This window comes from Egretta garzetta, unplaced genomic scaffold (genome assembly GCF_000687185.1).
Source record: "Egretta garzetta isolate BGI_Z169 unplaced genomic scaffold, ASM68718v1 scaffold271, whole genome shotgun sequence".
NCBI lineage: Eukaryota > Metazoa > Chordata > Aves > Pelecaniformes > Ardeidae > Egretta > Egretta garzetta.
Window position 1 is genome coordinate 4,786,936 of NW_009258669.1, and position 25,160 is coordinate 4,812,095.

Sequence of the window (25,160 nt, forward strand, 5' to 3'; positions counted from 1 at the left end):
CTGTTCTCCACGACCTTTCATAGATGATGGAGAGTGTCTCAGCAATGTCATCTGCCAGTTCCTTCAGCACTTGCGAGTGCATTCCATCGGGGCCCATGGACTTGTGGGTGTCCAGCTTCCTTAAAAGATCCCTAACCTGATCCACCTCGACCGAGGGAAGGTCATCCTTTCTCCAAGGTTTCTCGCTTACCTGCAAGGACTGGGGAGCCTGAGGGCCAGCCTCGACAGTGAAGACTGAAGCAAAGAAGGCATTCAGTAGCTCCGCCTTCTCTCTATCTTCTGTCACCAGGGCACCCATTTCATTCAGCAGCGGCCCCGCATTTCCCTTAGTCTTACATTTACTGCTGATATACTTGAAGAAGCCCTTCTTGTTATCCTTGATATCCTTTGCCAAACTTAGTTCCAGGTGAACCTTGGCCTTTCTAGTTGCTTCCCTACATGCTCTAGCAGCATTCCTGTATGCCTCCCAAGTGGCCTGACCCTCTTTCCACATTCCATGGAGCTTACTCTTTTCTTTGAGTTTCACTAGAAGCTCCTTGTTCATCCATGCAGGCCTCTTGCCTCGTTTACTTGATTTCCTACTCACAGGGATGCACCGATCCTGAGCATGGAGGAAGAGCTGCTGAAGAGCCAAGCTGAATCAGCTCTCATTCCAGCATTTGCCAGAGTCCTTCAAGACTGTGTTTCTCTGCAATCCTCAGTTATTTCCAGAATTTAGGAATTGAGGAGCCTCTCTTTATGGTTCTGCTACAGGTTATCTGAGAATTTTGTCCCGTTGATAGTAAATGATTCTCTCTCACCCTCTTTCTTCTTCAAAGTTTCTAGTGTCTTTCCTTCCATCTTGCCTGGTTTCTCAACTGCAATATACATTACTGCAGCTTTATATTAAAAACACCTTTTTAATTCACATTACCTCTGTTAGCCTTAGAGAAGCCTTTGAAGGATTCAGTCCTAGAAGATTGACCTGGCCTGTGCTCCCTTTTCCTAAACAAGGCTAGGGATTTATCTGATATTTTTACGATGGGTGATTTTTTACTTTAATGTCAGCCAATATACAAACTTGCCTCCTGTTTTTTCCTCTACTTCTGTTGTCTGGGATTTGGGAAAGGTTTTGACCCATGGATGTCATGCTTGTGTTTGTGTACACAGTATTTTTCTGTACATGGAACAGAAGCTTTCAGGAAGATCTCGTGGCTCTTCTCAAATGACCTTAGTGGCATTTTCAGAGGAACATCTGTTTCTGAAATTACGAAGACATCTAAATGAGTTCTGTTTGTTTTCACCAAACACTGTCCTTCCAGGCATGAAGTTTCACTTAGTAGAATGATTTTATTTTTTTTCATTGTTCCCATAACAAACTGTGGCCCCTCTCCAAGTAAGTATTCAGGATGTCTTACTGTGAGAATTTGCATGTAGGAACAATTTTTTTTTAAAAAAAAAAAGGTTGTTCCTGTGAAGGCTCACCCTTCTTCCTCTTTCCAACTTCTTGGAGTCCCTGAAATCTAGAGTTAAGGGGAACTGTGGTGTTTATGGGTGGTGCACTTCTTACAGGGCATGCACTTCTTACTTCGATGTGTTTGTAATGAATGTTAAGCAATGGTTGAAAGTAGAGGAAATGGATGAATGTGAACTCTGTTTAAGCAAAATCTATGATCTCAAATGCTTTGAGTATGAATGCCCATTGTTTGAAAGTGCATATGAAAAACTAACCTCAAATAGCTGTTGTTGCTGGACAATAGTTTTGTCTTCTGCTCTTTCTCAGGCAACATGCCTAGAACTAGGAACCAGTTGCAAGGGCTTTTTTTAAAGTTCTCAAATGCAAGCAATCAACTTATTTTACAGAAAAAACAGTTGAATAATAGTAAGAAAATTGACAATAAAATGTTTTGATTGACTTTAGCACATCTATGGTGACAGAGTAAATGGTGTTCCTTTTGGGGTGAAACAGTGAATTGTTTTTTGAAAGAACATGTAGATGCACATTTTCCCTGTGGATAGAGCATGCATGCAGTCACTTCAACTGAAGATTTAGGTTTAGCTGTACTTAGAGCAAGCATGCTCATACTTTAATTGGAAGAGAAAAACATGACAAGGAAGTTTGCCAGTAATGCTGAACTATTCAAGTTAATAAAAAAATCAAGGCTAAGAAATTGGAGGACTCAACACTGATGATGCATGCAATAAAGTGGTAGATGGAATTCCATGTAAATACATGTAGTGAGGAACATGGAGGAGCAATCCTCTACAACCATCTACTATTACCATTTTCGGAAAGTAATTTTGGGGTCATAATAGATCTATAAAAATACTAGCCTCAATGCTTAGTAGCTACCAAAGAGGCAAAAAGTGTTAGTCATTACTAAGAAAAGCACCAGGACTAAACCAGAAATTATCATCTTGCATCAATTCAGCTCTGGGATATTTTCAGTTCCTACACTGTCAGATGTATTTAATGCTTCTGCAGAGGTATGAATAAATATGCATACATGCATACGCACCCCAAAACAGGTATTACTGTCATGGTTTACCTTTATAAGCTGATAAATAATCCCCCCCTTTGCTTTAAGTATCTCCCATTTATTTTTTATTTCCATGTTTTCAGCCTATCATAAAATGCAAATTTAAGGTATCAATGCTTAAGATACTGTGCTTTCAGTAAACTTTCTGCAAAGTTTTCACTAAAAATCACCTGTTTAAACAAACAGGGATTTATCTGATTAAGTATGCAAGGAAAAATAAGAGCAAAATAAGTTTTCACTGATTTCTACCTTATCACTGACATTCTAAAACACAAATTGTCTTTTTAAAATTCCTTTGTTTTCTTTTACGGTTTCTATGGAGCTTTAACCAGCTGTTGTGAATATGTAAGACTTACCTCAGACTTGTAACACAGCTTCTACAACCATGTAAAAGCAAGGCAAATACAAAACTTGGGAAAGTACAAAACTTGTAAAATCTTGGGAGAGAGTCCCTTCAGTTCCTGCTGGCATGATGTTGAAATAAAACTGCTGAAAGAAATCTTTTGTATTGCGGACCAAGACAAAGATGCTAGTTGCAGTTTCTTCCAGAAAACAGTTTTAAGAAGTTAGATTTTAAAAGGAGCAATGTAGGATACAAGTTAGATTAATCTGAAGCAAGTAGATAAAAAATTTATGCAGAAAAGGAAGCCTGCAAAAGACTAGCTCACTGTCAGTATTTCAAGTAGATACTGTATAAATAGGAGCAACTTGCTAAAGGAGTAGCAAGGAGGTAGTTTCTTTCTCTAAACTATATTGTTTACACATCAAAGGCTAACAAAAAAACCTGAGGAATAGTGTAAAATGAGGTATCATCTAATGATCTTTTTGAAAGATGTTCTAATGATATGTAAAAACAGGAAACATACCCAGTACTAGAAAAGAGAATAGTGGATGTTTGGAAGTTTCCAAAAGTAATTAAATGGACAATCTATAAATAAAATTTTTCAAATAAATTAATGGAATCATATAAGTGGGTTTCAAAATTTAGACGTGATGGTTTATTAATTTGATTTTACAAATATTTTCTCTTGTATTTTGCAGAATGAAGAGAAGGCATCAGTCAGTTTTCCCTCACTTCTTAGCCATATGACTTCTTCTTTCTTAAATCATCCTTTAATTTCAATGATAACATATGCAGATTCAGGTGTCCCAGAGATGCTAAACACTTTTTCTCCACTCATGTCATCCATGCCTTGTGACATGCATATAGTCAATCTGAGGACAATCCAATCAAAGGTAAGGTCAAACCACTATTTTTATGAGCAAACGTGATACAGTCTAATCAAATATTTTATTCTGGGAAGGTAATGTGTGGGGGGGTTGTCTATGATATGATAAACTGCAGAGTGATGATTAGTTTTTGTTAATTCTGCAAGAACTAGAGACTTGTGTCAGTTTGAGTAATGTGAAATATAGGAATTGTGTTTTTTCACGTAATACTGTGCATAGTGCATTATTCTGTCTCTGAAGGTGGACACACTTCAGTGCGTTCTCAAAGTTTAAGTGCAGATACTTTGGCCTCTTCTGTCTGTATTGAGAATAATAAAATTTAACTCCATTGGCCTTTGTTCGGAGAACAATAATTTGTAGCTTTAATAAAACATACAGTTTTAAACCCATCTGATTCCATTTGGAAGATTTAATGAAAATCTACCACATTTTAGCATCCATAGAATAAATTGTTAAAATATTTTTAAGCTTAAATACAAGACCTGTTTTAATTATTGTAACATCAGCTTACAATCCTTCGTTCCTGTGAAACTGTTCGCTGGTAGGGTTACAAAAAAACCCACCAAAAAACCTGCAAACAGAAAACCTGTTCTGTACTCAAAATGTTTTTTTTTCCTTGCAGAGGAACTTACACAATTATAACCACCATATTTCAATTTTCTATTTGAGAAAGTATAAAAGTAGAACTGTGTTTGCATCCTTCTTCCGCCACCTTTTGTGTAAATTCTTTTCGGTTTTTCAACACCCTTTGAAAAGTGGGTATATTAACTTTATTCTGTATTGCAATATCACTCACCAGTGGCATTATCATGGATTAAATCCCTTTTTAATTCTGCCATACTTAGATACTCAAAAACTACAGTTGTCCCTTCTCCCTTAGAGTTGTAGCGGTGGGTGAGGTAGAACTGCTCATCTATAATAACCTCAGATTATATTCAGAATATCTGCAAAACTTGCCATTAGCTTCTGTTTTATCATAGTTTTTAATTTTCAGTTGTAATCTTTATTTTAAAACTTAAAGAATCAGTTTACTTTTTCACTCTTTGTTAGTACTTCAATCTCATGTACGCTCCTTGAGCTGTGACTGTTTCTTATTTTGAATTTCAAAGAGGAATACTTCTTATTTCTGCGGGTCTTATGCCTTTGAAGAGTTAGGGGGAAACTTTGAATTGAATTAAATCTTCATGTGAGGTGTATATTCCACACTTCACTGTAAAATCTTTCATTTACCTCAGCAAGCTCAGCACCACCTGTTTGCATCATCATGGCAAGTTCAGGGGCAGACCTTCATGAACATGCCCCCTCTCCTTTTCAAGGCCTAAATTTCCTCCCTTTGTATTGTGTGACCATGAAACCTGTGAAATGGAAGGCTGGCTCTGCATCTGCTGGCTTGAGTTCAATGTTACTACTCATAAGTAAATTCTACAATTTTGTCTGGGCTATACTGGCCTTGCTATTCCAGTCAGTATAAGATTGTCTGAGGCTATGATCTCTTCCCTGTCCACAACTGTATATTTCAATGATTACTTGACTGACAGCTCTTGAACTTGCAGCATTACTTTGTGTACTTCAAAGGGAAAGTTATCAGTAGTCATAGGATAGGATGCCTGTCGTTATAGGTACAGAACAGTTCTTCCCCACAGCAGAAATGGTGGTACGCCCTGCATAGAATTTCTTGCATACCAAAATGGCCTTTTAAAATCTCTCCTCACTTTCTGCTTCCTTTCTCCATTTTCCAAGAATTTGAATGACAAGAGTCATAATTCTGGCTAACTGACACAGTGCAGTTCTTGCCAGAAATGCAGACTACTTCTCTATTGTTTTAGCTGTCGAAGTTGATTTTCAAGAAAATGTATCATTACAATTTCACAAAAAAGCATACCAAATTAAAGTATATTAAAATTTGAGGTAGAAATCGGAGTGCATGAAAATGCATTAAAGCAATGAATGAGAAAAAACATAAGGGAATTCCTAGTTTCCCTTTAAACTCTGCTCCTCTCAATGGGAAGAATATTGCTATTGTTGTAAGATATATGATACTGTCATGGAAGAGTCCAATGCTTTAAGAATATGAAATTTTAAAAAAAAATAATAAAGCTCCAGTTTTTAAGTTGTTTGACATAGATTTTACCTACTGACTGGCCCTCCAGGTTTAAAAACTGAGTGCATTTGTGCCTTTATACTAAATATAAACACACGTTTTTGTCACGTTGCCTGAACTTTTCAATGCATGTCTGTTAGCTTACAGTAATCAGATAAAAAAGTGCTTAAATGTTTTTCCCTTCTCATCAGAATTTTAGCAGCGTTGCCCTAGGATACTGCTTAGGAGAGAGCCTAGCAAAATTTTTTTTTCATCTAGAAGCCGATGTGACAACTGCATGTTGTTTCTCGGACGTCAAAATCAAATCAAACTTTGGCAGCCCTTCCAAAAAAGGCAGTCAGAGATTTGATAATACAGTAGTTAGGGGGTTTTTGTCATACACCAATGCTGTGAAGTGTTACAAGATTATGGATATTGTTATTTGTTGAAAATTGAGAAAGTTGTTACAGGTTTTCATGCAGTTAGTGTGGTCATGTTTAGAAGGTGTAAACTAGGTTCATCCTTGCTCAGACATGCCTTAGGCTTGCATATGCTATCTTAACTTATTACACGTGGATGCTATGTGCATGATAAAGTCCTGGGAATTCTAAATGGTTGACTGCTATATCACAGATGCTTATACTTACCAAAACTCTTTTCTTGAAGGTGTCATTGTTTATTGCCTTTCTGTTTTAAATCTTTTGAATCTTAATTAAGATAATATTTAATTTTAAAAACTTAAGAGATGAAATATTCATGCCATCATTTGAAATGCATAACTGCATTTGTTATGCAGATGACTACAAGTTAATTCCACTCTAATAGAGAAAGTGTTGATACCCATTACTGGCTTGTCATTTTTAACATTAATTTACCCCATAGGAGGTCAGGCTTTTGCAGTATGAATTTTAATATTTCACTAATCTGATGTTTAGGCAGATGGCATTATTTTGTGTACATAAAAATGTCTACTTTTAAGTGCAACACTATCACATCAGTGACAGTGAAAATCAAGTAAGGTATTTCTTAGTTGGAGACGGAAAACTATTTTGTCACATCATCATTATTACCTTAATGTAAAAAGTGGTACTTCCTAATAACAGGATAAGAACTTTTTCAACCATCAATGATATTAAGTACTGCAAACTTGTTTAATATGCTGTCTGTAGACACCATTCATTAATTAAAAGCCTGATTTTAGGTGTTATAAGCTAATGTTGTTCATGAAAATCTTCTCAGACAGGGTTTTATTCATGATGTATAAACTATGCACAATTTTTACCAGTCAATGTTTTACTGCAAATATCTCATTTCAATTCCAAATACTGTTGAGTAAATTTTTGCTATTTTAAGTTAGGAACTTACCTCAAAGCCACTAATACTGTGTTTAATCAGTTTACCATTTTTTAATACCTGAGTGTTTACTTAATACTGTGACTTTGTTGTACTACTAAGCTGTTCCAAGATCTCCTTTTCTAGGAGACAATTGGTTTGGATCTGAAGCCTGTTAGATTAAGACCTCTCTTGTTTGTTACACCTTCAAAAGCTAAACCATAACAAAATGCCTAATGCTTGTTGGCATAGGTTTCTCCAAGGCAACAGATACTTACCGAAGTACCAGAAATTAATAAATTCATGGCAGAGGCATTTGGGAAAAAGCACCAGGACAAAACCAAATAAACCGGAAATAAATTAGAGAAAAATAGCGCAAAGGACTGGTATGACTGCAGATCGAACCATCTTTTTTATGCCCTTATTACATATATAATAAGATGAACAGCTGAAGAATGTAAAACAACAAAAAGGAAATAAAGTAATGCATCATAGAAAATAAATTACTAAGGTGCATGTAGCAATACAGCAAACAGCTTGCAGCTGAAGGACGTCTTGTCATGTGCTACTCGTGTGGTGTGAGGATAGCTCACATGCACATTAATTTGAAGAAGAATTTCTTTTCTGTTGCTGTTTTCTCTTGCTGTACAATTTCATGGGTTTTTACATCTTAGTGTAAAAGAAAAAAAGTGACGTTTTTGTATAAATTGAAGTTTCCCAGCCAGTTCTAGGATTTGTTTTATGAAGCATGTATCAAAACAAGATTCTGATTTGAGGCATTTATATGCTATTCTTGTGACCATCTGTCCTAAGTGATTTTTAGTGATTTGGTCCAAACTAGGAAGGTGCAATTGGGTTACTCTTTGATGCCTACTGAGGCTCAAGAGTACTGTATGTCTTGCCTTACAAAATGTATTTAATACTTGTGGTTTAGTGTGCGATTTCGTTTACAGCTTAAGCTGAGTTGGTTTTTAGAGGGCAACTTTGCAAAATGAAGGCTTGATAGAACATAGTCACAATGAGTATTTTAAACCTGCTATTGTAATTAGCACAGGATTTCTGGGAAGCAAATTAATGCAACTATGATAGCTACACTTAAATTCTGAGTCTGTATGTGTGCAACTACTGAGCTTCGAACTCCTTGGTTAACAACTTGCATTTATGTTCTGTAGTACTTTGTATATCTGAACTCTCTTTTCTGTTTAGTTTTTTCTATGTTTAATCTTATAAACATTAAAAGAAATCCAGGCTGATTATTTAAGGTATAAGTGGCTCTGTCATTCTAAGGTAATGATAATTTCAGGAGGTCATAAAACGTCTTTCTAGCTCTGCTACTTTCTAAGTAATTTTTTTATTTTGTTTATTTCTAGGTAGATATTGAGCCGTCTGATGAAGCTGCTCTGATTCTTCACAGAAAGGGATTCGACTGTAGATTTTCAAACAGAGAAATGGGTCTTCTCTGTTCCACTACTCAGGGAAAGGTATACTGACATTTTATGGGTAGCTTACATTACAAGTATTGCAGAAACACTGATATTTAAATCAAATTATAGGTGAAGTCTAGGTAGTTATTTCTCGAGAATTACACTTTCAGGATAACAGTTACATTTATCTTGAAAGCTGCTTTCCATTTAATAAAGATATGGATCTGTTGGTGTGCAGGAATGACCATGTAAGCATCAACAAGTAAAATTTTAGGTCAGTTTTAATCTCATTAACTTCCTGTAAATGTTGTTTTCATTTGACATGGATCATTTCTACTCAAATATTTTTTAATAGTGTTTTAGAACTTTATGAAGTAAAAAGAGTCAAATTCCATCTTCTGAAGTGTATCTCTTAAATAGTATTAACATATTCACAAATTATGTGACTGCTACTTTGAATACTGTTGCTTATTATAGCATGTGCTTTGTCTATCCATGCTCACTTATGTGACCTACACCATTGCAAATATCTGAGTGTTTTGCAATTGCTGTAGAATTGATGTGATACATAAAATTACGAAATATGAATTATACAACTTTGTTCTGAAGTTTACAGATGGACTGGATGGTTATGAATCTGTAGAAATTTTGTAATCAAATTTTTGAAATAGGTTTGGGATTTTCTTTAAGAAGAAGAGTAAATGTTGTTTTGTTTAGAATCTAGAAGAGTTTATATCCACATATTTCTGATCATTATTTTTATATATTGATTTACTTGCTTTGAAGTGTGGTATGCGAATACTCTCTAAAAAAATCTAATTTAGTGTATAGCATTTGATACATGGTACTCAAAAATATTCGTAATCTTTGGTGTAAGATTTGCAGTGCTGATACCTGTAAGGAGATGTATCATTTGGGTCATTGTTAGAGACTAGGTTAAAGTAAATTTTAAGGTATATGCTGTATGTTCTAAATATATTGCTTTTTTTTTTTTTTTCCAGATAAAGGTGCATAAACTCTTTAACAAATTCAGAGTGGAAAGTCTTACACCCACATCTTTATCTTTGATGCATTCACCCCCAGATGCCAGAAATATAAGTGAAATAAATATGAGTTCTATGGAGATAAATACGTTCCGGATTCGGCTAAGATGAAATCTGGCTTTAATACTCAGATAGAGAAGAGGAATCTGCAATTATATCTCCTCTAAGTTTCACGTGCAATAAGAAGCACATTATTATTATTCCAGCTTCTGGATACTGTGAGAAAAACATGCATTCTATGATTTTTTTGACCAACACAGTGAAAAGCCATGTTGCAAGCAACCTTTTTGTTTGGGGTTTTTTTGTTTGTTTGTTTGGGGGGTTGGTTTGGTTGGTTTTTTTTTTCCATAAAATAGCAACATCAGTATAAGGTAATGCAACAAGTGAAGAAATTTCTAAGGATGTTAACTTCTCAACAGATTAAATCTCAGGTTAAATGCTAACTAATGATGTTTCTGGTGTTTTAATTTTCATAAAGAGGGGATTGGATTTTAAACAGCCTTCTTTGCTGATCCTTGATGAATTTATGTACAAAAAATTCCGTGTAGAAAGTCCTGACGCAGCTTGGAAATAAAATAGAATAAAATGGTCTTGTGTAGTAGCTAATGTCCAAATATTTACAATCATTTATATAAATGACAATAATCTCAATTTATTCCACAATTAATTTCAATTTATTCAACACAAAGGGGATTATTAATTGTGGTAAAATGAAAGCCTGCAGTACTTGTGATAAGTGATGGTAGATGTTAATACTTCTACCATTCACCTGAGTTATGTAAATAGGAAAACATGAACCTACAAAATAATTTTGCAATGGAAATGTTTAATAAAACTCCCATTTTGTTACTTGACACACTGGGATATGTGCAATTATTCCATTATCATGTATGATAAGAAATGTCCATAATTATCATGAATACAAGATTTTTTATAAAATTCATTTAGATACCGATGTTCTCTGAAATGAGTTTTCTATTTCAAGATTACCATATCAAGATAAATGTGCCTTATTTTTTGATACGTCTTGTTACAATTTTGGTGTCTATGTTAATGTTTTTGGGGGAAAGGTAGTTTATATAATACTTAAGCTGTGTATCTCCAATTTAACAATGCTGGCCACACTCTGATCTATGTCCTCCTGCACCAAGTTTGTGCTATCTTATTCTGAACATTTTGACTATTTGAATGTATTAAAATGATGTCATAACGTGAAACACAGACAAAAAATTACTGTAAAATCTAAATTCAGCTGCTTTCAAGGAAATGGCAGCTTGATGCAGAGAGTTGATAGTAAGCAAGACATAGTTTGCAAACCCATCAAAACATGTGCTTGCATGTCACAGACTGTGGTGACCTATTAATTAAGAATCATGTGCCTATATTTTAAACAACATTTTTCAAACTTGCAACCTCACTTACATTGCCAGTGTTCACATTACTGAAGAATGGAGTCTTACATTTTGCTTTGTTTTCACATATTAAGTAATTCATATCTAGTGCTGAAGCCATTCAAGTGTGAAAAATATTTCCCTAAGTAGAGCTGCTGTTTACAGTTAATATATACAAACATGCACTTGAGTATGATCCCATTTCCTAGTCTTCATTTATCTTCATAGCTTTCTTCTATCTCCTGCTTACGCTTTACTTTCCCATACTTCATTGCTTATCTTTAATACTAATGCATGAAAAGTCATTATAACTGGTAAAAAGATGTGCTATTTTCTAACTCTAATATTGCCTACTGTATTTAATTTCATCATTATTGTTCCACAGTGTATCAAATTATATCACATAGCTACAGGCTATCTTAAAAGAAAATGAAAGTGAAACTTTTATTTCATGCATTGTAATAGGTTGGATCTCTGTTGGGATTGTGTAGATTTCCCTACTTAATTCAATCTACTGTGTGTTTTGTAATTAATGGAATACTTAGTAGGATCTGGTGCAAGTTATATCAAGAATATAAGAACCACTAACCACAAACGGAAGAATCAGATGGATCCAATAAATGGATGTTTTCATGCAATAAACATGTACTGTAAGTTTCCTTAGCTGTCGTATTTGAAAATACTATTTTTGTTGGAACTCAAAGCTTGGTAGACTTGCCAGCAGAAAGTTCTTGTAACATTTATTTTGTTGCATCTTCAGAATTAAAATGCTTCAGAGACTTTTATGTGTTCTGTGCAAGAGAGCTTTTAAGATACTATTTCAGTTTTGTTGGGCAGAAAAGTAAAATTTTAATGCAATAAAGTTTTAAAGTATTTTGCCTGTTGGAATTGCTTCCAAAAGATGTTTCACATAGCATTGTATCTCTTTTTTTATCATCACCTGTACAATCATGATGCCTGAATCTTCCTTAACCAGCAGATTTGATGCTTTATTTTGCATTTTCTGTGTAACAACAGAACAGCCTTCAATTTGGGAACCTTTCCTGAAATCCTTAACGAAGTCAAAACTCCAGTCAAAGTCTGATAATAAATTTTACTTTAATTGGGTCAGAATGTGGCTATTGATGGGTATGAGGTTGTCTTGATTTTTTTTCAACAACTCTTAATGAGTTCTTATGCTGTATTTTTGTTATATTGGGTATTTTGATTAAGTTCTTGTTTTTTTCTGTGCATTGGCCATCTAATTTAATCATAGGGAAATGGTTTAGTGGTGGGATGGCAGTGTTGGGTTGACGGTTGGACTTAATGATCTTAAAGGTCTTTTCCAACCTAAACGGTTCTATGATTCTTTTTTTTTTTTCTATTTTCATAGCTGCTGGATTTATAACTACTGGTTAAGAGAACCAGGCATCCTTACCTTCCACTATAGATTTAAAGACAATGCTGTGTAAGAAATAGTTTAAAACCTTGTAATTACTTTCCACACCAGACTTTTACCTGTACTGAATTTTTTTTTTTGCATTCCTTTATCTTAAATGTCTTTGGTTTACTTGCTCATATTGTCTGAAAAAAAAACTGATTTCAATTGAAGGTTTTTGATATTTTCTCCTGGAAGGTTTTATATCTTATGGGGATATGTAAAATAAGACTCTAATAAAAGATAATGTTATTGTGAGATATGGTCAGTGTCATTAATGCCTTAGCCATAGCTAATTTATATTTAAAAAAAAAAAAAAAAAGAAACAACAAGCATGCTGCCTTTGAGAAGGTTGATATATTGATAGCTTTTGGGAATGACAATTATATGCAGTGAGATGAACTCCTGATGAAAGATGCAATCTATTTCACAGGTGCCAAACAGAAGATAAATGCTAACTTCAGAGTTATACACACGTGATTGCACAGTGTGGGAAGGGAGCGAGTATCTCTTCTTTCACAAAAGAAACCTTGCACTGACTTAGCAGAAAATAGTAGAAGGTGTAAAATTCTAAATTTTTTTTTTAACTTGAATTAATCTCATTTCTTTTTTTAAGGATTTGAGAGTAATATAATGGAAGCTGTTCTTGTAAATTAACAAATACACCATTAGAAAATAAAGTCAAAATAACAGTTCAGGTGTAATTAGACTGAACACTTTTAAGAAAATAATATAATGTTAATATAGTATGCTGCAATTACATATGACACGTTGAACAGGCATAGATGCTTTACGGTTTTACTTCCCAAAGTGCTGATGGAGCTTGAGCATAATGCGTTACAAAGATGATTAGTATAAATTTCATTCAGTGCCTCAAACTACTTGATGTTGGACTGGATAGTCTTACCTATAAATGTAAAAATATACATATACTGTGTAAATCCCCATAATTTTAAGGCTGATATTTCAAGATAAAAGTATATAACATCTAACTGGAGGAGGCAGCAATGTGTATGGGTCCAATTTAAAGCACCCCTTCACCTTTTTAAGATCATTGTATTCTGGAATCCATTACTATCAGCATGACCATCTGGACGGAACATTTTCCACTAATTCCAGCTATCAATAAAGTTGTCTCTTAGTTTTTGAAATATAATTAACTATAGTTGATGTATACCTGTCCATGTTTTATAATAACAGGTGCTAGACCTCTCTACACATCTTTACTGATACTAGACTACATTGCTCAGATTTAATGAGTTATCTGACTTGTGATAAGTTGTTGTATAAAGTTGTTGACAAAATATAAAATAGGGATTCAATTTTTGTCCCATTTATTTTAGGGTAAGTATTCTGTCACAGTATTAAGAATCTGAAATAACAAAAATCAGCCAAAGGTATTAATTTTGTCTTCTAAAAGAGGGAACATATAAAAAAAAAATTACCACACTGTCTAGAATAAGCTCGATTCATTTGGGATTTGTTGGGACTTTCAGACACTGTTCTTACTGATAGAAAGTTTCTCTGTCTCCAAACATTTCTGCGAATTATAAGATTAAATTGTGGATCTGTCAGTCTTCTAATAAACAGATTTTATGAACTAATCAATATTTAAAGTCCATATTTCATCACTAGCTTTTGTTTGCCAGAATTTCTATGTAGTAGTAATAATGCATTATTTACATGACTCCTTCCTTTAGGTAAATTATTCAGTAACACTGAGGGTAGTGAGAAAATAATTAAATAAAAAATTTCCAGCATGTATGTAAACTTCTGTCGGAACTGTAAAGACGGGGATATTTTTAATCTTATGTTTCAGAGCTTCAGATTCTCAATACAACTTATTCTTCTGGCTATACAGTGCCTGTTAAAGGGATGTCCTCTGACTGACAGTATACAAAATCATTCATATTATTGGTATGCCTAAACTGGAGACTTTAATCCCAGCAGTGTCTGTCCTGCTTTACCACCACCACTGCTCCCTGTGCATCACACACATCCACCAGGTGGAAAGGCACATGCCTCTCTTCCTCTCAAATCATGACCTGCAAAGTAACTTGTGGTCTCCTCAGGTGACTAGTCCGTTTTTATTTCTTTTTCTAATTTAGTTATTCCTTTTGTACTACTTTCTCCTTTCTTAGCATGCCAGCTAAATGTGTATGTATTTATAGGCTCCAGCATGTACACAGCCTTCCAGTGCATTCTACAGATCTTTCTGGAGTCAGGCTGCCTGCAGTGTCAGCCAAAGCATGAGATATGCTGGATGTGAGCACTTAACCAGCTCTTCAAAAATGACATGGTTCTAATCTGCATCAACAAGCATGTGGATGGGGCACATGCCCCACTTGCTTGCCACAACTCCCTTGCATCACTAACCTGCTGTTCGGGAACATTCATTTTTCTCTCTGAAAATCCACTTGAACAGACTTTGGTGCTATTCCTCCTTTTTCTCCTCCTCAATTTCCTTCCTCAGTTTTCCAAAAGAAATTTATACATTACTGACCTGGAATTGTGTGTGATCAAGAATCCAGGAATTCCTGATGCTCATCGGCAGAGGTGGGGGACTGACAGACAAATGCTGCTCTGTCAGTGCGCTGCGTAGGTAGTGTAATATGATCTCCATTTAAGGACCTGTCAGTCGTCCTCAAGTTTACCTGTAACCTGCCTTCCACAAGTCCTGAATATGCTTGGAATTAATTGAACTGTCTTGATCAGGCAATAATAAATTAGACACTTTTTGATAATGCCCGCTGTTATGGCTTTGGCTACTCAGGACCCTCTAAGATCAACCTGTTCACATCAGTGACCAACAATATCTATAATTTCTGTGGTTTGGACTGCTTTCTCTTTGAGTTTGATGTCAGATGTTTCCTAACTCTCTGTTTTCCAGAAGCAAGTAGGCATGATCCTGTAGATACAACTTAAACTGAAAAAACAAGTCTCTAGTTCAAGTAACTTGTGTGTACAAATCTCAGTAAGAATGGGATGTGACCCAATTCATTCTGAAGAAATTAGACTTTTTACAGGTTTCTCTTCAGAAATCAAATCTCTTTAAAACATAGGCTTTGTACTGGAAGAACTTAATGAAAACAGTGAGCTCAAAAGTTCTCTATTTTTCAGTAAATATTAAGTCAATTCCAAAGACTTTTCTGTGTAACAACTACCTTATAATACCGCAAAAAGTGAGCAATAATGTATTGTGAGCAAACCTCTGTGATATGTATTACACACATATTGTAGGCAAAATATCTGAAACAGCTAGGTTCTGCCATCTTTTAAGATAGTGAAAACAGTTAAGCTCTTTTTGAAACAAGGACAACTGGATGATTTCCAGGAAAGAGAAAAATTACCTGTAAGCATCGATGAATCTTTGTTAGAACAAAAGATTTAGGCATATTGAGAAACCCAGCCATAAACCAACTGGACAGTCATGTCACATTAAAGAGAGAATCAGCAACCTGATTGCACTAGATCAGAAAGTTGTCTAGAAAATAGAGCATATTAAAGTTTTGGCCAACTTTGAATTTAGTAACAGAAAAAACTTCAAAGACTTCAGCAGTAAAATGCATTGATGAAAGAAAATGAGCAGTTCCAGACAACAGTGAAGGTCATATTTTTTTGATGATACTGGTTAAATGCTATCAGAAATACTCTACATTTACAGCAGTTCTTCTCAAGGTCTACAAAGACTTGAGGAGGAGGAAGCAAATTGTCCCAAACCAATTAATGCAAGTGTCTCATATCTTTTAGAAAACTTCTTGGTGACTTAATTCAGCTTGGTGGCCAAAGGCATACCTGTGAAAAGGAGCAAGAAAACAAAAAAGGGCCTGGAAATGACATTGTATAGTTCTGTTCTGCTAGAGCCTGGAGCTTCTCTTGTGTGAGGAGGGTCTGAAGCCTGGAGAAGAGAAGGCTCAGGGGGGATCTTATCAATGTATTTAAATATCTGAAGGGAGTGTGTAAAACAGGCAGAGCCAGGCTCTTTTCAGTGGTGCCCAGTGACAGCACAGGAGACAATGAGCACAAACTGAAACACAGGAGGTTCTTCCTGTACATCAGGACACACTTTTTCACTCTGAGGGTGACTAAGTGCTGGAACACGTTGCCCGTAGTGGTTGTGCAGTCTCCATCCTTGACAATACCCAAAAGCTGTCTGCATGTGGTCCTGGACAGCTGGCTTTAGGAGGCCCTGCTTGAGCAGGGGTTTCAACCAGATGGCCTCCAGAGGTCCCTGCCAACCTCAACCATTCGGTCATTCTGTGGTGCTTCATGGCCTGTTCCCATGAAGGGGAAGGAAGGCTTCATTAGATAACCAGAACTTTTACAAGATCCAGGTGCATGTTTGAATATGTGAGGCCAAAGATGATAGCTGAAAATTGAGAGAAGGAACAACCTTTACCAGAAATGGTTTTCCTCGTTCATTGTGGAACACCAAACATTGCCAGGAAAAAAATGGAAATTGGCAAACTTAAAGATTAATTTGGACTAGCAGATTAAAATGCCTACTGGAAACAAAATGCATCCTAAGTAAGCTGTGCTGTCTGAATCAATTGCAGCAATGTTCTGAGAGAAACAGCTTTGCAAACAGAAGATGACCTTTGTTCACAAAACTCTTTAATACCTGTGAGAGTGAAAAGAATTATCATCTTTGTTCCATATGCTTTGAATTATTTAAAACAATAACCCGTTCCAAGCTAAAATGGATTAAACAATATGAGTTTAATGGAAGCAATTCAGATAAACAGCACTTGTGTCAAAAGATTGAATACAGCTGTTACAAACATGTCAACTCTGAATGGACCATACTAGTAAAAGTCCTTCACCCAGGTAAAGACTGAAGGTTTGTACACCAAAAGGAAGTTGCCTATTTTGACAGTGCCAAAATCAGTCCCATTGCTTTTGCTTGTATCTTGGTAAATGAATTCTATCGGCTTGAGAAAGAAACTGTGAAAGCTCAAATGTAACTCTAAGGCAAACTTATTCAGATGGTTTTGGCACAGAGATCCACAACTTGTTCACCTAATTGGTCTCCAAATAGACAAAATTAGTTGTAAATTTTCATTCATCAAAAATTGGGCCTTTGGAATATGAGCCAAGATGCTAATAATTGGGTTAAGTTAGGGTTTAATACAGCTAATAGTAATTGCTGCTAGATAAGGTGCCTTACAAAACTGAGATTGTGGAAGTCAATCTTTAAAGATACGGTCTATGTAAAACTTGTGATTTGTGGTCTATTAGTAGGTTTCCAGTACAGAATACATAAGGCACAGCTGAAATGTGAAGCCTACCATTTGGGAGATTTTAGCAGCTAAAGCTCCTGCAGATATGGATCAGAAATAGATCCCTGTTCATTTTCTGAATGTTTTTGACAACTAGTAACCAGGTGGTAGGATTTTATACTTTCATTGTATAAGATATAAAACAGTGAATCATGTAAGTGCTAGCCAAGAGGAAACAAGCAAATACAGATTCCTTCCTTGATGATGACATAACATTTAAGTAGGGAGAACCAAAAAGCTCTTCCAAGCTAGGATTCAAGAGCAATCTTCTAAATCCAAGAAGAAAAAAAAGTCTGTGCTTCACTGACCTAACAAGAGCCTGGTATGGGGGTAAGTATGAAATAGACACCATGTAAGTAAACATCAGTAGCCAAAAAAAAAAAAAAGAAGCATTGAGATCTCATTCCTCAGGACTTTATCAAAATCTGTAAGGAGTCTTCCAGCAGTCCTTGTCATCTTCCCCATATTTCAGTTAAAAACACAAAGCAAAAAACACCCTCACCCCTGGCACACATCCAGTCTCTGGGATTGTCATAGTATGCCTGTCATGATTTCTAGAATTCCACAACATAAGATCTATACAAGTCCAGTTCACTTTTATATTGCAGACTGTGGTCAAAATATGGGTTTTACTGGGCTTTCTAGGCTTGCTGCTTTCACTTTGGCACTGCCTGAGCCATTAGGTGCCCAAAGCCTTGTTACTATGGTGACAGGTAGCATTTCAGAAATGCAGGTCACAGAGTAACTGGGTTTGAAGGGTACTGGCTGTATTGTGATGGGTGGTATGGAACTGTGGGTGGTCAGGATGGGAGTTCACAGTTGCTCTAAATGTGAGGGCAATCCCCAATTCAGTGCCACCTTGCATTTAAACCAAGATGAAAACTGAGTTTAAAAGGATTTTTATCAATTGGCATTGATGCATGATAATCTGGCACTTGTGATAGGTTTAATTTTGTATTCTACACTTAGCTTTAAACTTTTAAAGGTGCCAGCAAATGGAAAATAATCCAAAGGGCAAAGGAAAAACGTTTTTGTGGTAATGCCAGAGCTGTGATAATACAAAGCAATCTCTCTTGTCTTACAAAATGCCTCAAAACATGTTTGAAGGCTATGGCTTGTTTGCTGAAAGATGGTATCTTGGTACATATTACAGTCTTTGAAAAAGAATCAATATAGTTTCAATTGGCCTGTGAAAACACAAGATTGTTGATATGAACAAATGTGAAGAAATATGAATAATTTCAAAAGAGGTTAATTTCTTTTCGCCACATAATCAACAAAGAGAAATTTCCATGGGCAAAAACAGAACTGAGAATGTTCAAAACTGGATAATTTCCCAGACAACCATAGACAGAAGGAGTTTTGTTGGCTTTGGCTCCTATTATACATCATCTGCTTGTGGACTTGCCAGTTTTTCAGAATTTTTTAATGGATTAGATAAGAAACACCAATATACTTTAATGGTCAAAGTAGGGGAAGTTCTGGTGGCTGTTCATGCACTCATCTACCTATATTATCTGTCACATTGGACACAGGTTTGGCAACATAGAAATTTTGCAAAACTTATGTCCATATTACAAAAAAAGCTAATATCTACTTTAAGAAATTGTTAAGAAAATCAAGTATATAGATATTTTTCTTACTATTTGTGTCGCTATGTGGGAAAGTCTGCAGTTACTGCAGAGATCTTTGGTCTAATCCACCAGACAACTAATCACTTGCTAATCAGCAAATCTGAAATTCTGTTATATTAATTTTGAATTCACTCTTTGTGGAATCACTGCCCTTCAGGAAAATAGCAATAAATTTCAGTGGAAAAGATTTGGTTTGGTCTGGCAGATGAGATTTGTGTCTATGCTCTAATGATCAGAAGAAATATAAAAACTCCTGTTTCCATTGCTGAGAAATGGGTATAGGACAGCAGGCTTCACTGAAAGACAGCAGAATTTTTTAAGGTAAACAGACAATTGCGTAAATTTATGGAGCCGGAAAACCAACAGACAAGGACCCATCCTGGAAATACAATTCACCTTCAAGTACATGATAAATTGTTCCTGATCACAGAGGATTGGATTCCAAAGGTTAAGTATTCCAGTTGACTATCAGAGGATGGCTCCACTGCGTATGCCAGGAAAAGAAACGCTTTAAGATTATACCATTATTTTAAACTGTTGGACAGTCTGCAGTTCTAAAAACTTCAGTCAGGGTAAGAAAGACTTTATATGGGGAAAGAGGAAATTTGGCACTGGAAAATGTGCAGAAAATGGGACCAAGTGTGCATCTAGCCAAGATCTAGCTCACTGGGAGAGCAACAAAGTAGACTGCTGTTAACATAACTGGGACTTTGAATTGAGTAAGAGGTCTGAAACCTAACAAATAGAAAGAAAAGTTGGTAGCTTATGCACATTTTTGCATCTATTACAGACCAAGGGAGAAACATGAACCTATAGTGCAAGCTGGAATCTAAAAATTCGTATTATCTTGAGAAATGTGTAGTCTTCTATAGGATTTGAAGGGGACAGTGGTGATTGGCATGATGACTTTTGTAAGCTAATGCTACAAAGATGAGATCAGTGTACAGCATCTGGTGGCTCTACAATGGTCAGTAACAATCTGATTGGCACACAGCAGCACTTCTCATAGCTGGACATCAGCAGACAACCCTACAGAACTCTTCTTTGGAGATGTTGGAAAACGCAAATGGATTTCTGTCATCTGGACTGTGTTCAGATCCTGCCAGCTCAAACCGGTAATTGTTTCAGTTTGAGTAGAGAAAATGTGGTCATAACTTCTGACAAGCCAAATGGAGAAACCCTTTAAAAAAAGTGGATATTTGATTTGTTTTACTCTGAGAATAAACAGTATAAGCCACTATCTGAAAAAGGGAGAAATGCCATAAATATTCTGACCCATGTAGCAAAACAACATGTAAGGGCAATGTAGGTCTCAAGGGTTTACTTAAATTTCTTCATTAAATTCTGCTTAAGGAATTTTCTATAATAAGGGGGGCAATGCTACTAAAATCCTCAATTTTGAGGTTTTAGCTGAGGAAATTCTGTACAAACTTCATGCCTGTGAGTTAATCTCTTACAACCATCATATTCTCATGGAAATAATTTACTTAGATATTCTAGTTAGAGTCATAGGAAACTTGAAAATTAGAATGAGAGCTTGGACATGTTTCTGTATGATATAAGGGACCAGTACATAAGGCAGAGGATGTGTTTTGGCATGTTTGTGGTACACTTTGCATTAAGAAGAAATATAAAAGGATTCAGCAGTTTCATGTAGGAGGATACTCCATGACAGCAACCATGGAGACTAATGTGGAAGAGCAAACTTAGCCACAGGATGCTAGTTTCTCTCTTGATTCTCTGCTTTCAGGAGGAGTAAACAGGTCTTCTGCAGAATGACTGAGAGGAGGAGTCTGCTCTTGGGTGCACTGAAGAATTTTCTGCTCAGCCCTCTCTCATGCTTATATACAGATGCTTATAGGGAGATTAATCTTCTGGGGCTCAAATTTATTTTTTGGAATATCACATCAAGAGATCAAACAGCTTGGACACAGCAGTCTTTGAGCCAAAAGGATATCTAAAAAAAAATAATAATAAAAATGAAAAAAGGATATTACAGAACATAAAGCGAAACGGCAAAAAGAGATATTTTTGGAGGCTGTGATGTAACAATTTAGTGTCAGTGAAGACTGTAAGATCAATGCTAGACTATAGGCTATATTGACTGATTTTATGAATATACCTTCTATCACAGAAGCTGCGGCTGGAAGTTGCTGCAATGACTTTTTCTTTGTCTGCGAACTTGGTGTCCCACTTGCAGCTGAACAGAAACACAGTTTTTCATTCAGCACTTGACTTAATTAAAGCACAGAAGCATTTCACTAATCATCACCCAAGGACAGTAAGTAAAGTGACTATCAGCTGCATAATGCTGGAACTTTGATTTACACCAAACCACCAGATTCCCCATAGGCAGCATGTTGGCTGGTACTGCAAGCAAAATGCCCCTGTGACATTTGGTGGGTAGGTCGTGATGCAGGTTCACGTCACTGTTTGTGGGTTTTCTTTCTCAAGTAAAGAATTCCAACAGATTTGCTTGCACGCTATGTTTTCCCAGTTGACACACAGGTGTAGAGGTAGGCATGACCAGTGGTGACCAACCCCATGGAGGGGGTGAAAAGGAAGCCAGAACTTCCACCCTTGACATGCGTTGGGGAGCAAAGCAGTGGTGCCAGGCAGGCAAGTGCTGCTCATGGTCTGGAAAAGAGATTGCTGGGTTGGGGAGCTCAGTTTGGAGATACTTCCCACTGACTTGCTGAGGAACCAAAGATTTGGTATTAGGCAACAGAATTAGCACAGTCATGATGGAACCAGCTGGGACTGTGTCATGTTAAAAATGGAAGAAAAGATTCTTTCTTTTAAAGCTAATGTGGTACTGTGTATAACTCCTGTGAGCAAAGAAGCAAAAGACTGAAGAGTCCTAGTTTTTAAATTAAAACACTTTCAGACTTTCAAATATTTCCTGAATATTTAACATATTAAATATTCAGCACAAAATGCTTGGAAGTGTTTAATGTATTCTGCAAATATTGGTGCATTATAGTACAGGATCATTGGATCTGTGCTCTTCCAAAAGCCTTCTCAAATGTATGTAATCCTCTTTTAAAAGAAAAAAGAAAAAGAACAAAGTTAAAAATTATGTACCTATTAGATAACTTAGTGAAGTGACTACAGTGATCTTTTTTCAATGTATGGTTTTATAAGCTATAGTGTGCAGATACATATATTTTGTTTGTATTTTGAATTTCAGGAAATAATTTTATTCAGGACATACTATTTGGAGAACAGAATATCTTCTCAACATAAAATGCTGAGAGACAACTGTTCGTAATGGATGATTTTTTTAAAAAGAGAATATTTAAAGGATTTTATTTTTATATAGTACATTTGTACTGTTCACGTTCTTGAAAACTGTGATATCTTTAGATCACTTAATACACAAATCCATTTCTCTGAATATTTTTTTCTTGCAATTTATATAAATCAATTGATAACTTAAAGATGCAATTGTTAGCAAGGAATGCTGCATCTCCAGGTTAGACTGGAGATTTTTTTCACTTATCTACTAGAATATAGGCAACAGGAGCATTCACATCTGATTCTTGTTGCCATGACAATGGCTTTGGTACCTCTTTTGTGCTTGGAAGAGCTTTCTTTCTTTCTCCAAGCCTGATGCTCAGCTTGCTCTTCCTGCTCCAAATTCCTTGCATGAAGAAAGATAAGATAAGGTTAATAGAAGACTAACAACAAACAAGATAAGAAAACATGTTTGACTGTAAGTATGCCTTCAAATACAATTGAGGAAAAGTTGTGAATGCAGAATTTCTTAAAATGTAGGTCTATGCATGGCCAAGCTTGTCTGACGATACATCTCTGCTTTTACAAGAAGGGTAATACAGTTCAGTAGAGGATATGACAATCTTGATATAGTTTTCACTGTAATTTAGGATGTGACGAGGTTTGTGTCTGAAGCAAGCAAGCCAAAATGAAGCTCTACTGAAGTCAGTGTCCTAGTGTTTACACTTTAGACAACAGAGAGCTTTTCTATTCCAGCTCACTTTCTCCATTGTTCACTATTTAAACATTTCTGTTCACCTGCACATCATCACTTCATGTGAAAAAACAGGTCTCCAATCATTCCCCTGCTCATCACTCCAAGGCTGTAAACGCAATTGTGAATTTAGGACAGAAAGTGTCACCATTTGTTCCTCACTGGCTTAAGTTTTTACTTCAGTGTCCTCTACCTCTTAGCAGGTAGTGTAACAGTTCACTGGCAAAAATCTGAGTCTTCTGCATAGTACCATTCAGTATGTCTGCCACTTTCACAGTCCTTTCAGTAGCAAATAACAGTAATTCTCGCAGATGCAGACTATATGCACATCTTGCTCTTCACCAGTTATTCTACTAGCAGTTGTATGCCTGGTTTTCCAACTTTTTATTGTCATTTGGTAAAACTTTCCTGAGAAAGTTGCACAACGTAAATCATCTATGTAAAAAATTCTCACCTAATTTAAGTATAAAACACCCTAGAAACTGTTTGTGAGTTTAAGAATAATAATCAGTGCTTGCAGCTATCACAATGGGATGCTAGCTACTGTATTCGCAGAGAGGATACATACTGTAAAGGCAACACCATTAACCTTCTGTTCACATTCAATAAAAATAAAATAATCTAGTTTCCAAATCACTTTAATATTGCTGTGTCTGACTTCCTAGCTGTAGAGATATAACTGAAAACCATAGGTTGCAATAATGAAGCCAGAAAGGCCTTATATGCTGTGACCACAGCCACTTCCATTATACCAAGTCCCTTCTGGTTCGAAGACAGTTGGAAGTATTTTGCACATCCATTCAGTGTGCTGCAAATGTCTCTTCCGTTTGCTGTGTTGGAAAAATGGTATGTTGGGATGGCTAGTTGTATTTTTCTTTCCAAAATTAAGACTTACAAGCTCTTATAAACTGTGGAATGTGACCATGCTGCCCCTCAAAGAAATGAGATGTTGACAGTATTGTCCTTTAGTATGAAGGTGCTCTTGGGCTTCTTCTGAGTTTAGACCATATTTGTTATCTCTCACAGATCCCATGCTTTCATGATGATGTACCCCCCCTGTTGCTAGCTTTGCAGCATGCGATTTAGAACTGCTTGTGTGCTGACTGAGGCAGCTGTACTGGAGATATCACTATGGGTTAGGTCTCTATGCAAGTGGCCTGGGGAGAACATGCCTGCTTTTTCTTACCCTGAAGGGCATCTACTGTGTGCTTTCTGTGAGGACCAGCCTCAGGTCACTTTCCAGAGGGCTCTGCCAGTTTGCTATTCACGTCAGACAGTAATGAGTACAAACTGTAAATATTCAGCTATTTCAACCAGTCCTTTATGATTCTAGGATCCTCTAGCTGCAGATTGACAAGACTATATGAACTGGTCTTGAAATGCAAAAGTGGTCTTGAATTTTCTCTCCAGATGCCTGCTGGAATTCCTAGGGATTCAGATGTGGGTGTGGTTGTAAGAAACTGTAAACCCCCACAATTCAGTTTAGCTGTCTCATAAACTTAATTCTCATTATTCATTCTGCTTTTCTAATGTGTGCTTTTCAAGTGAGTCAAATTCTGAATACTAGAGAAAATCACATGGCAAAACTGATGTAGAGCTTTTCCAAGGAATACTTTCTAGCAAAAAATCTGCATCTTTATGGCAAATCATTGTGTTATACATTAGATCTATAATATTTCTTAGAGTTTACAAAGAAGCCATTTTAGATACAATCAGCAACAACTGTCTAATAAATATTCTTATGTGGATGTTAATTTATAGTAAGATAAACAAGGTAAGAGGAATGCCACACTTAGAGGTAGCTTTCAGGAAGTTCGTTC

At 36.1% G+C, this 25,160-nt stretch overlaps 1 protein-coding gene across 3 annotated transcripts in view; it reads left to right on the plus strand.

Annotated features, from left to right (window-relative positions):
• The window catches only part of MAN2A1 (mannosidase alpha class 2A member 1), a 112,297-nt gene extending 99,654 nt beyond the window's left edge, over positions 1 to 12,643 (plus strand). For all 3 annotated transcript variants that reach the window (XM_035888471.1, XM_035888469.1, XM_035888470.1), the window contains 3 exons: positions 3,561 to 3,755; positions 8,532 to 8,642; positions 9,587 to 12,643. In XM_035888471.1, the coding sequence (XP_035744364.1) occupies positions 3,561 to 3,755; positions 8,532 to 8,642; positions 9,587 to 9,739 (459 nt within the window). In that variant the 3' untranslated portion in view covers positions 9,740 to 12,643. The remainder of the gene's footprint in view (positions 1 to 3,560; positions 3,756 to 8,531; positions 8,643 to 9,586) is intronic.
• The last annotated feature ends 12,517 nt before the right edge of the window (positions 12,644 to 25,160 follow it).